This window comes from Denticeps clupeoides, chromosome 11 (assembly GCF_900700375.1).
Source record: "Denticeps clupeoides chromosome 11, fDenClu1.1, whole genome shotgun sequence".
Lineage (NCBI taxonomy): Eukaryota > Metazoa > Chordata > Actinopteri > Clupeiformes > Denticipitidae > Denticeps > Denticeps clupeoides.
Genome location: NC_041717.1, coordinates 20,075,612 through 20,088,323, shown reverse-complemented (window position 1 = coordinate 20,088,323; position 12,712 = coordinate 20,075,612). Strand labels below are relative to the sequence as shown.

General features: G+C 46.2%; 2 protein-coding genes across 3 annotated transcripts; both read left to right on the top strand.

Moving 5' to 3' along the window:
- The first annotated feature begins 943 nt into the window (after window positions 1-943).
- LOC114799513 (RILP-like protein 1) lies at window positions 944-7,704 on the top strand. Its single transcript, XM_028996235.1, has 8 exons — window positions 944-1,436; window positions 1,590-1,737; window positions 4,687-4,805; window positions 5,210-5,461; window positions 5,586-5,768; window positions 6,128-6,318; window positions 6,409-6,507; window positions 6,996-7,704. The coding sequence occupies exons 1-8, from the start codon at window positions 1,146-1,148 to the stop codon at window positions 7,087-7,089; spliced, it is 1,377 nt and encodes a 458-aa protein (XP_028852068.1). The 5' UTR covers window positions 944-1,145; the 3' UTR covers window positions 7,090-7,704.
- A 1,833-nt stretch (window positions 7,705-9,537) lies between these two features.
- Window positions 9,538-12,584, top strand: rilpl2 (Rab interacting lysosomal protein-like 2). 2 transcript variants are annotated; one of them, XM_028995617.1, is made up of 4 exons: window positions 9,538-9,941; window positions 10,015-10,163; window positions 10,530-10,676; window positions 11,951-12,584. In XM_028995617.1, exons 1-4 carry the CDS (start codon window positions 9,648-9,650, stop codon window positions 11,970-11,972), a joined length of 612 nt encoding a protein of 203 aa, XP_028851450.1. In that variant the 5' UTR covers window positions 9,538-9,647; the 3' UTR covers window positions 11,973-12,584. The 2 variants fall into 2 exon arrangements, with proteins under 2 accessions (XP_028851450.1, XP_028851449.1); XM_028995616.1 differs by having other exon boundaries at window positions 10,012-10,163.
- Window positions 12,585-12,712: the final 128 nt, after the last annotated feature.

Below are 12,712 nucleotides of genomic sequence, written 5' to 3'. Positions count from 1 at the left end.
GCCATGTGTTCAAGAGAACAAAACCGGGTCCCTGACCCACTAACCCAAAGGCACGGCCGCTACCATTTAATTGTTTGGGGGTGATCAGAGTTTTATAACTCACATTTATAACTCAGTACATTGAACAAACAAAAAATACAGAACCATATTTGACATAACCAGAAACACGAACACAATTAGATATTCTACAATTAATTAAACACCCAGATTGTCACTATAATTGTCACTATAGGGTGGTAGTGGCCTAGTGGGTAACACACTCGCCTATGAACCCTGAGTGTCTCCAGGGGGGGGGACTGTCCCTGTAACTACTGATTGTAAGTCGCTCTGGATAAGGGCGTCTGATAAATGCTGTAAATGTAAATGTAAATGTAAACAATTCCCTTACCCACTTCGGGGTGTGTATCGAGTAGTGGAGGGGGCGTTACCGCGAAGCACGTATCGAGGCTTGCATCATTTAGGGGAGGAGCCTCACCGCCATCCTCTATGAATGAACACACGTGGAGTTATGTACTTAACAAAAAAGGTGAAATAACTGAAAACATGTTTTATATTCTAGTTTCTTTGCTCTGATTACTGCTTTGCACACTCTTGGCATTCTCTCGATGAGCTTCAAGAGGTCGTCACCTGAAATACTTTTCCAACAGTCTTGAAGGAGTTCCCAGAGGTGTTTAGCACTTGTTGGTCCAGCTCACCCCAAACCATCTGGATTGGGTTCAGGTCCGGTGACTGTGGAGGCCAGGTCTCCACTTTTTGTTAAGTACATAACTCCACATGTGTTCATTCATAGTTTTGATGTGTGAATTTACTTATTTATTTTTTACACATATGACGCTACGTTGGTTGAAGTTCCCTGGACCCACGATTCCTGGTCGTTGTGACGTTGAGTTGACCGGATCTCCGTTCGTTCATCAGGGAGAGTCGATTAAAAAGATCCGTTCGCTCCCGCCGCGCATTACGACAGCGGGACGCGTTGTTGTCCCCTCATCGGTTTCTCCTTCCCGTCCTTGTCGTTCTTGTCTCCTGTTGCAGCGTGTGCTTGTGAGTGAGGCGTCCAGTTCGGACCCGGATCCGACTCGTCTGGACTCTGATATGCGCGCTCGCAGCGCGCACCGTCTGCCTGCCCGTCGCCGCGCCTGTCCGCCATGGACGTGTCCCCCAGCGGCGCCTTCGTGAAGATCGCGGCGGACCTGACGGTCGTGGACGTGTACGACATCGCGGCGGCGCTGGGCCAGGAGTTCGAGCGGATCATCGACCAGCACGGCTGCGACACGCTGGCGCGGCTCATGCCCAAGGTGGTCCGGCTTCTGGAGCTTCTGGAGGTGCTGGTGAGCCGCGGCAGCCGGGGCGCAGAGACCGAGGAGCTGCGGCTCGAGTTGGACAGGCTGAGGGTGGAGAGGAGAGACCGTGTGGAGCAGGACAGGAGACATCAACAGGTCAGAATTGTAATTTGACCGCAAAATGTAATAATCTGGAACCAAAAAGGAGTTCTGCCTTTACATGAACATAAACAATATTCTATCACATATGAGTCAATGAAGTGAAATGGACTCAGCAGGACGTGTTTTTATGTGTGCACTTATTTTTAGGAGCTGGAGTCGGTGGAGGACACTTGGAGAGGCGAGACCCAGGAGCTGCTCAGCCAGGTCTCCCAGCTGCAGGCTCAGAACAAGTCTCTGCTCGCCAGGCTGCGGGACGCATCGTCTTGGCCCGCGGAGGAGCCGTCCGAGCGGGAAGGTAGAACCATCTACATCTACAACGTCTACCACCAGAAGGACATTTATTTCCCATATAGACCAAAATCGCTTTTGACACCCCCACACTTGACCCTTGGGACGGAGAGTCAGAGGGAGCCTGTTACTAAGAACGATGTGTTTTTTCTCCCTCTATCATATCCCCATAATCTCCTTACTTAGAATCCTGTGGATGGGAGATGAATCAGTGCCTAACCATCTGATTTAACCAGAAGAGCACAAAGTCCCAGGTTCAAACCCCACTTACTACCATTGCGTCGCTGAGAAAGACACTTAACCCTGAGTGTCTCCAGGGGGACGGTCCCTGTCACTACTGAACGTAAGGATCTCTGGATAAGGGCGTCTGGTAAATTTGACCTCAAAGTGTTAGGGCCAGGCGATATGGCCAATAAATTATGATATTTTCTTATATTGACCAATATTGATTCTTATCCCCCGCCCCCATCTGGACTGAAATCAGAAGATTCCAGATATGACATTTTATTAGGATATACAGCAAAATATTGTGCGATATCGAGGTGAATGTAGAAAAATATAAGAACACACATGCACTTATTCACATTCACTCTGTGATTACAAACACTGTGTTCGTAATCAGAAGGTTGCCGGTTTGAATCTCCGAGCCACCAAGGTGCCACTGAGCAAAGCACCGTCCCCACACACTGCTCCCCGGGCGCCTGTCATGGCTGCCCACTGCTCACTCAGGGTGACTGTTAAAAGCAGCGGAGACATTTCGTTGTGTCACTGTGTGCTGTGCTGCAGTGTATCACAATGACAATCACTTCACTTTCTTTCATTTTAATTGTACTAATGTTCAACAGATTTTCAGCTACGTCTGTACCATGACGGTCATAACTAAACCATCGCCACGCAACAATATGGCTTCACTTTCAGTCATTCTGCTCTTCTCCAGCTTTACTTTCCAGATGAACTGATTTGTGGGTCCGTCACTTCCTGTTACATGCGTCATTCAACTTTTCAAGCGGTGGCCAATCAGACGGGTTCAGCGTCGCTGTGTTGTCACTCTCCCTGCATGGCGGACACGCCCACCACCAAGATTTCGTACACGTTACACCTTTTAACAACAAATTCCACCAATCGTATCGTGTAGACACTTTTTCATGTTCTGGGGGTTTCCTGGACGTGCCGCAGGGCTCCCGGCACAGTGTTGGTGATATTAGCGTTCGTGACATGTCTGATAAAGGAGGCGGGGTCAAGTGACCGCATGCTACCAGCTCTTCATGCCCGTGCCGCCACCCAATCAGAAATTATACCAGACCTTGTTGGGAAAGTGTTGAAAATTGTATTATTTAAATCAAATGGAATCGACTGCTTTTCAGCAAACGTATTGGTTATTGAACAAAACGTATTGAATATTGTGGTTGTTTTAATGAAACCCCGCAAACTCACAGTTTCTAGCATGTACCGGTAATGGCCTGTGCTGGAATGTATGCTCGGGCGGTGACCTACATGCAGGTTATACGTGGCACGTGTGCATGTGCTGCAGGATATACTGGCACTGGCACGTACAGTCCAGCAGTCAAGACGAAGGGACTAATTTTAAAGCCTGACTGGGGGTCTGTGTGTGCGCCGAGACAGGGCTATATTTACCCTGAGAACCCCAATTGGGGTCAGGGTGCAATATGCGCACACACACACACACATTGCATGTAACAGATCAAATCGCTTTTATTGTCACATCACATGACACCAACACACATGTACAGGGTGGGCCATTTATATGGATACACCTTAATAAAATGGGAATGGTTGGTGACATTGAACACATTTTATAAGTGGTCAGAACTAAAGTTACGTTAAGTTACTTTAAAACCAAGCACACCATTGTTTTTTTTTTTGTGAAATTACCAATAAATTTGATGTGTCACATGACCCTCTTCCTATTGAAAAAACAAAAGTTGGATCCAAGATGGCTGACTTCAAAATGGCCACTATGGTCACCGCCCATCTTGAAAAGTTTGCCCCCTCAAATATACTAATGTGCCACAAACAGGACGTTAATATCGCCAACCATTCCCATTTTATTAAGGTGGATCCATATAAATGGCCCAGTGCATGTGAGTGAAATGTGACCTGTAACCTGTACAGTTCAATCGGAAAACAAAAACAAAAAACACAACAAGATTATTGCATAAGTGTGAACACCCTTTTCATTTTTTTTTAAATATTGGGGTCTGTATATTTGGGGACTTTTTATATCCACAGTATACAGTAGTGCATGCAATGTATGTTATTGTGACGTAGCCCCAGAATAAACCTAAAATTGTGTATGATCTAATACTTTGCTATGATCTGTATTTTGGCATTTTATCTGACCCTTTCTAACGAACCAGCTATGATCAGAAGTTCATCCACATTCCAAGCTGCAGGCGACTTGAGTGTTTGGCCAATAACAACGCATGATGGGCCGCTCGGAATGTGTTCACACTGGACACGTTTACCGGACTCTGGACTCAAATTTGCTCGTCCCAAACTTTCCCTGCGGTGCACAGACGGGTTTTCACACTGTGTTCAAACCCGCCGAATCACCGCTCTTTACGTACGGCTTTACTCATGGCGCACGAACGAGAATTTGGAGAGAAGTCGGTAGTTTGTGTAATAAAATGTGCTGACATGCCTTATCGCGCCCGGGCTCTTATAGATTATTCATGTTTGTGCTCCAAATCTGTGTACAAGGGACATGACATGCAAGGATAAAGTCCACAACTTTTTACCGTTAATTGAACAGTTTGCAAAGTTTCGTGTTTTAAAACGTAGTTGCTTTCCTATTAAGGCTGTGTGTCTGCGTGTGTGTTAAAACAATCCATCAATCTTAAATGAAAGCGAAAACCTTGCGCGTCCGTAACTAGCGTGGAGGGCATGATGGGGCTGAAGTCCTCAGAAGTGGGTGTGGCTGTCTGTGTGTCGGCAGGGTCGTCAGAGAAACACCGGCAGGTCGTGACGAGGCTGAAGGAGGCGCTGGAGCAGCAGAGAGATGAGATCCGAGCCAGGAACCACGAGCTGGAGCTGAGGAACGAGGATGTGGAGGCAGTAAGGACACCCCTCACACACTGGCAGTGCGGTGACCGATGACGTGTCCCAAACTTTTATTTTAACACGTGACATAAAATGAAGATGCTTAACTTAAGGATACCTTATATAATCCAATACAACTCCTCCTACCCTCTGCTCTTCTCGAGGTCGCGTTAATGAATTGATAATGAATGATAATGAATGGCTACTGTGCAGATCATTGTGTGGGTGTGGGACTGGGGGAGGAGTTGTGGAGCGATGGACTGAGGTCTGGACAATGTTCTCCCTCCGGCTACAGTTTCAATGTTGTCCAGTTTCTCACCCACCACATCAAACCAGATTTGATATATTTAAATATTTTTTTCTAAAATTTTATTCTGGATTTGTATTGCTATTGTTCAGTTCGCTGGAATCTCTCTCAGCTGCAGCTGCAGCAACACAGGCTGATGAAGGTGAACCAGGACCTGAGGCACAGGATGAGCGTGCTGGAGTCCCAGGGGAAGGCCCTGATCCAGCAGAGGGCCGAGCTGGAGGCCCTGGTCCAGGCAAGGCAGCAGGAGCTGCAGAAGATGTCACAGCGGCAGGATGGGGAGGGGGCGCTGCGGCGTGGGCTCGCCACTGCGAAAGACAAGGCGCCACACTCCTGCATTGGGAGCAAAAACGAGAAAGACAAGGTCCATCCCACATCTGCCATAAATATGAATAACCAGCATTATGCAACCGAGAAATGTTGCCATAGATCTGCAGTGAATTGCAATGCCAATCAGAAAACAACATTTCTTTATGTCTGAGGTACAGCTACCTGAATCGGCAGCGGTAGGTGCATGCCCAGTGCAGTCGTCGCTGTGGGCCGAGTGTGCGATGGATCGGGATTTCCTCTCTCGGTGCTGTGGCCCGGCCGAAAGCCCCGCCCTGTTGACCACACCCACACACAACCACATGCACAACAGCAAGGATGAGTGCATTAGGGGAATGCTGCAGGTAACCTACAGTCACGTGCAGACCCCGGCTCTTTTTTTATATGCCCGTCCATCCATCCGTCTGCCTGATTGAGTCCCGGCATGTTTTGGCCAATTAGTGGAACATTTCTTCACAATGCAAATTACGGCTGAACGTACTGGTGATAATTAATTTTTCAACATATTTGGGATTTGGGCAAATGACCTGGGTGTCTTGACCATGTGGACGCGGTGTTCCTGTGTTCAGTGGTTTTGAATATGATTTTTTGTACAGATGCTGAGGATCCCAAATCTTAAACCTTCTTACGTAGTTAAATACAGACAGTCTGCCAGAATTCTGAACAGTCCGGTTTCATCTTCATTTCATTTGTCTGGCACCAGGAGGATCTGTTAGAGGCGGAGCATAAGAAGTTTGGAGAGGGGAAGGCAGAGGAGGAGAGGTACAATGAAGACCAGAAGGACCCAAACAGTCCCTGTTTCACCCTCCAGGACCTTCAGGCAGTGCTACAGGAGAGAAACGAGCTGAAGGCACAACTCTTCATCATGCAAGAGGAGCTGGCCTACTACCGCAAGTAAGACATCTTTGTGAGGACATGGAGTCTTTGGAAAATCAATCTTTGTATCAAATGTTCATAAACACAAATATGTGCACTTTCTGTCAGTGAGGAGCAGGAGGAGAACTTGGTTGACATAGTGGCCAGATCTTTACCTCCACCACTCCCACAGTCCAGTGAGCCGCAGGAATCGGGAATCAAGCGGCTGTAAGTGTACATTACATTTACATTACATTACATTTACGGCTATTATCAGACACCCTTATCCAGAGCGACTTACAATCAGTAGTTACAGGGACAGTCCCCCCCTGGAGACACTCAGGGTTAAGTGTCTTGCTCAGGGACACGATGGTAGTAAGTTGGATTTGAACCTGGGTCTTCTGGTTTATAGGCGAGTGTGTTACCCAGTAGGCTACTACCACCCTACATTGACATTAAGTTAATTAAACAGTAAAGACCCATAAATGAGAGCCATTTAAAGTGCAGATTAACCATCCAATCCAATAAATAGATCAGCATTTAATTGTGATGTCCATATAAACAACAATACATTATTTAATTTATAAGGACTGGGCCAATCAGCACACATGACTATTATTGAATTATAACAAAATATTTTTATGCTCAATGACAATTATCTAATAAATTAGGCATATTTTTATTATCTATTTTTCTCTCTCTCGCTTCGTCTATAGGCTCTTTACAGCAATAATGCCGATGGTGGCTGCTGGTTTGATCAGCGATGACCCCACGTTGTTGCCAATCAGAAGACTCATCTCATTTGTATGACCGTTTCGCCCCTAAATGAGGATCTAACGAGTGGGACGTGCTCATTGGTTAAGTCGGACTAAAATGCAGCTCCAGTTTTATCACCAGTGCTGGAAGAGACGAGAGCAAAAAAGGCTCTTCAGGCATTTTTTTTCCACATGGAGACCAACATCAGCACTAATAAGCAGGGGATTCTTCTAAATGTAAACGTCTGTGTGAAAAAACAACTTTTTTTATGTTATATGAATTGTTACAACATGTGTTTTTATCTTCTCAGGTGTGAAATTGGACTCTCTGGCTCAGCACTATTCACGTGGCTGCATGTCCATATGAATACATATTTGTGACAACCATGCTAAATCCAAATATTCTGTTTTATTTGATAGTTTTAATGAACTGCAAATAGTATGTGAAGTGATGCATGTTGTCAAATGCACCTTATCAATGAAAGTGCTGTAATGTTAATGATTTGGCTTTTTTAAATATCTATTTTGCTTTTTAAGATGTAAAGCTTTAAAATGGGAATAACTAGAACATATATGTATAATTTGTTTGGATTAAGGGTAATATTGGTGCCACATGTCCTTGTCTCATGGCGTTTTGCAAAAAAACACATGATAAAACATTTAAAAGTGACTCCCTCACATCATCTTCTTGGCAAAGAAGAAATTTGCATAATAATTATGTCCTTTAATGCTTCGTTTTGATAAACCTGTAAATTACACTGCCCTGCCCCTCGAATTCTGCTGACTAAAAGCTGAAAGGGATTTTTGGGGGTGCTGATGTCTCGCAACTCTCCTAAAAGCAAACATCTACAGATGGAGAACAATAGGATAACAGAGGAGTCACTTACTCTACACACAGGAGGTTGTCAGCTCAAACTCCGAACTGGCAAGGTGCCACTGAGCAAAGCAACGTCCCCACACACTGGTCCCTGGGCGCCTTTCATGGGCCTTACTGGGGTGGTAGTAGCCTAGTGGGGTAACACACTCTCCTATGAACCAGAAGACCCAGTTTCAAATCCCACTTACCACCTGAGCAAGACACTTAACCCTGAGTGTCTCCAGGGGGGGACTGTCCCTGTAACTACTGATTGTAAGTTTCATTGTTTTCTATTGGACCGTTAATGTAAATGATTTAAAGACTTTTTAAATTAGCAGGATTACCGTCCCAATAAGGAAAGTCATACGAGACGGTCTTCACCTCTCATAGCTTCACCACGAGGCCGTGTTCATGTAAACATCTACTGAAGCTCCAAAACCGTCTCTCTGATATGCAGACATGACACCGAAACTCAGGCAAAGTTTACAAAACTGGTGTAAAGAAAGCGTAAAAAAGACCCAGTTTTCCCCCTTTAACCTTTGTGGAAGTTTTAAATGTGAAGGGACAATTAAATGTTGGAAATGTGTTAGATAAGGGTGGTAGTAGCCTAGGTTCAAAGTAAAGTGGGTGGTAGTAGCCTAGTGGATAACACACTCGCCTATGAACCAGAAGACCTAGGTTCAAATCCCGCTTACTACCATTGTATCCCTGAGCAAGACACTTAACCCTAAGTTGTCCCCTGTAACTACTGATTGTAAGTCGCTCTGGATAAGGGCGTCTGATAAATGCTGTAAATGTAATGTAAATGTAAAGTGATTGTCACTTGTGATACACAGCAGCACAGCACACAGTGAAATTTGGCCTCTGCATTTAACCCATCACCCTGTGTGAGCTGTGGGCAGCCATGACAGGCGCCCGGGAGCAGTGTGTGGGGACGGTGCTTTGCTCAGTGGCAACCTTCTGATTACGGAGCCACTTCCTTAACTGCTGCGCCACCACTGCCCCCACATACTACCATTGTGTCCCTGAGCAAGACACTTAACCCTGATTGTCTCCAGGGGGTACTGTCCCTGCAACTACTGATAAGGTGCTCTGGATAAGGGCGTCTGGTACATGCTGTAAATGTAAAATGTAAGATATCACATGCCATACAATTGTTGGGGGGTGATTAAATTTTTATAACTCACATAACTTTTTACAATAACCATAACCAAAAAACACAGAAACATATTGGACATAACCAGAAACACTAACACACAATTAATTAAACATCCAGATTCCTGCGGCTCACTGGACTGTGGGTGTGGTGGAGGCAAAGATGTGGCCACTATGTCAATTCCCTCACCCACACCAGAATACAGGTAACCAAAAAAGAAAATTAAAAGACACAAAGCACACATATATTTATAAATCTAGTGTAACCACATCACTCCGGCACACCCAGTCGAGACTGTGGAAGTTCGGGAACTTCTGGACTCCCGTAAAAACATCACGTGCCTCTTTTGAGGGCCGCTCGCGTGGCTTCACCTGTTGCTGGGACAACCTCGATGGGCGGGACTACCGCCGATTGGTCGCTGGGTGTGAAGCGGCGCGCCCATTGGTCCATTCCGCTGCCACTCACGTAGAACGGCGGCCGTAGGCAACGTGCGATAAAAAAAAAAAACTAGAGAAAGAGGAAGTTCTCAGTGGAACGACGGGCTCTTCAAGATCCGAGCAAGTTCAGGTTCGAGCGCGTCCTGGGTTTTCGGCGGGCGGGAATGGACGGGCTGCGCGACTCCGCTCCCGCCTCGGCGTTCGAGAAGGACGCGCCGGACCTCACGGTCGAGGACGTTTACGACATCTCCTACGTGGTCGGCCGGGACCTGCTGAAGGTCAGCAAGGCCGGCGCGCAGGTCTCCGACCTGCAGTTCAAGATCGTGCGCGTCCTGGAGATGTTCGAGGTCCTGGTGAACAAGCACAACCTGTCCGTGGAGGAGCTGAAGATGGAGCGGGACAACCTGAAGCGGGAGCTGGACCGGCTGGCGGGCGAGCAGGCAGCGGCGCAGGGCTCCGTGAGTTTCCCCGTCCGACCGTCCGCGTCGTTAACGTGGCGCCCGCTGACCGCTGCATGTCGCCCCGCAGCAGAGCCTGGGACCCAACAAGCTGGTGGTGGACCTGAAGGACCCCAACCGGCCGCGCTTCACCATGCAGGAGTTGAAGGAGGTTCTCCAAGAGCGGAACCAGCTGAAAGCCCAGCTCCTCATCGCCCAGGAGGAGCTGCAGCTGTATAAGAGGTATGGACTTGGCCTCTGACCTCCCGTCTCACGTCCTGTTTGTGTGCTTTAAATGTTCCTCTTCAGACAGTTTTTGTAGTAAAAGTTATAGTTTTCTGGATTTGATGGATGAGGTGGTGTGACGGACGTTCCTCGCCCCTAAAATATGTCAATACACCTCGCTTAATCATTTTGATGGCTTTAAGTGGAAGTGGAGTGAAAGTGAAGGAGGTTCAGGATTCGAACCGTCAACCTTCCCGATTACGGGTCCGCCTCTTTACCGAAACAGCCGTGAGATCGTTCCTAGCGCTCCTCTCGTCCCTTCGGAACTTAGTTGGAACTAACCACAGAAGTCCGCTCTGACCACGCTGCCCTCGTCCTCCACAGCGGGCTGCTCTCTCATCCGGCCCCCTGCTCGGAGCCCGCCATGCTGGAGGTGGACCTGGACGCGTCCACCACGTCAGACCCTTCGTCGTCCACGGGAGACGAGGCCAGGGAAGACAGCAGAGAGGAGAAGACCACGATCAGAAAACTGTAAGTACAAGATCACTTTTCATACCAGTCAATTTACCAGACGCCCTTATCCAGAGCGACTTACAATCAGTAGTTACAGGGACAGTCCCCCCCCTGGAGACACTAAGGGTTAAGTGTCTTGCTCAGGGACACGATGGTAGTAAGTGGGGTTTGAACCTGGGTCTTCAGGTTCATAGGCGAGTGTGTTACCCGCTAGGCTACTACCACCTGACGCGTAAAGCTCACGCTCTGTTTTTCTGCTGCTTACGGAATTGGACGTGTTTGCGGGATGCACCGCTGACATTTGCATCATCACACGTTTTGTCGGCAGAGCAGCGTTCCACGCAGGACACCGTACGATGTTGCCTGCCGCGGCGATCCCAGGGAGTACAGGCCATTCTCACGGCCGGACGCCGTAATCGTACGCTTGTGACCGCGCAGCGCTTCACAGTGATGCTGTGTGCGCCAAGGCACTCATGTTCGTTAGCGGACTATTTTAAAAAGACTAAACATTCACTGCATCCAGATCCGATTAACCATGTGAAGTGGGGAGAAAAAAAATTCCGACCCACTTTGCCGCCGTGGCCTGGTCATTCCAGACCGTCGTGACTCAGGGACTGCAAATTCACTTAAGCACTTGGCCTGGTTCTCTGCTTCCTGTGACTGGAGAGTTAAATTCATCTTTTCAGACCGGGTTCGACGTTATTATTAATGACGTGGAACATCATTTTCCCGTATTTCACTTCCTATTTGTCTTGGTGTGGACAAGATGTCTTCAAGGAAACAATGCTTACATTTACATTTATGGCATTTATCATACGCCCTTATCCAGAGCGTCTTACAATCAGTAGTTACAGGGACAGTCCCCCCTGTTAAGTGTCTTGCTCAGGGACACGATGGTAGTAAGTGGGGTTTGAACCTGGGTCTTCTAGTTCATAGACGAGTGGGTTACCCCACTAGACTACTACCACCCAAACTGTCAAACTGAATTTGGAGGAATCTTTTCAAATCGTTACATGCTCACGTAATAAAAATGTAGGGATTTGATGGTGATGCACATTCCGGTTCCAAAATCAATGTAAGCATATACTCTACAAAATCAATAATAATTTACGTTGAGGCTGAAATGCAAAAAAAAAAAAAAAAGGATTTGACCACATTACATTTTTTTTATGTCAATTTTAGAAAATATAAATGAAGAAATGTGGCTGCGCCATCTTTTGGTTTTTACTTTCTTTTGACTAAAATATAAATGACTTGCTTGCTTGTCCTGACTAAAATGTGTTTTCTTGCAGCTTTTCATTCCGGAGGAAATAGGTGGGAGCCGCAACCCTGAACCTGACAAGACTTCAAACTGCTCTTAAAAAAAAAAAAAAAAAAAAAAAGGCCCAGCCAGAATTATTTTTATACTTTTTAAAAAATTGAATTCAGTATTTTAGCCCTGTTTTAATATTCAATATGCACAATGTTAATGGGAATCTAGACGTGCATTTGAACAACAATGACCTGTGGCTGGAAAAATATTCCGTCCCTGATCGGAGAATCGATCACTGTTGACCAATATTTCTTCAGTGTTCACGGACAGTATCTTTTCCTTAAATCAAAACCCCCAAAATCTACTGTAAGAACACACATTTTATATATTAGAACATGGGATTTAACATTTTCAGAAGGTTTGGATATAAAACCATTTTGTACAAAAGCTACAGTATATGTATAAACGGTCCAGGAAGAATGTTTCTCTGTTTTACACCAGACAATATTTGACTAGTGTTATATGCACTTTAATTATAGGTGAGAAGTGTAATAATTAATGTGATAGGTGGTGTGTGAATGTATGCGAACCCCTTTAGCCACATGAAGGTTACAGAGTAGCAAAAGTAAAACTTTAATGAATCCATCTGCAGCAAATAAACACATTGTTCAACATCTAGTTGTCATGGATTACACTGTAAACCAGATCCTCCATAAAATACAAAAGGCCACGCCCAAGAGACGAAAAAAAAAAACACGAAAAAAAAAAAAAAAGCTCTGTTACACAAAGCATCAGAATCCAT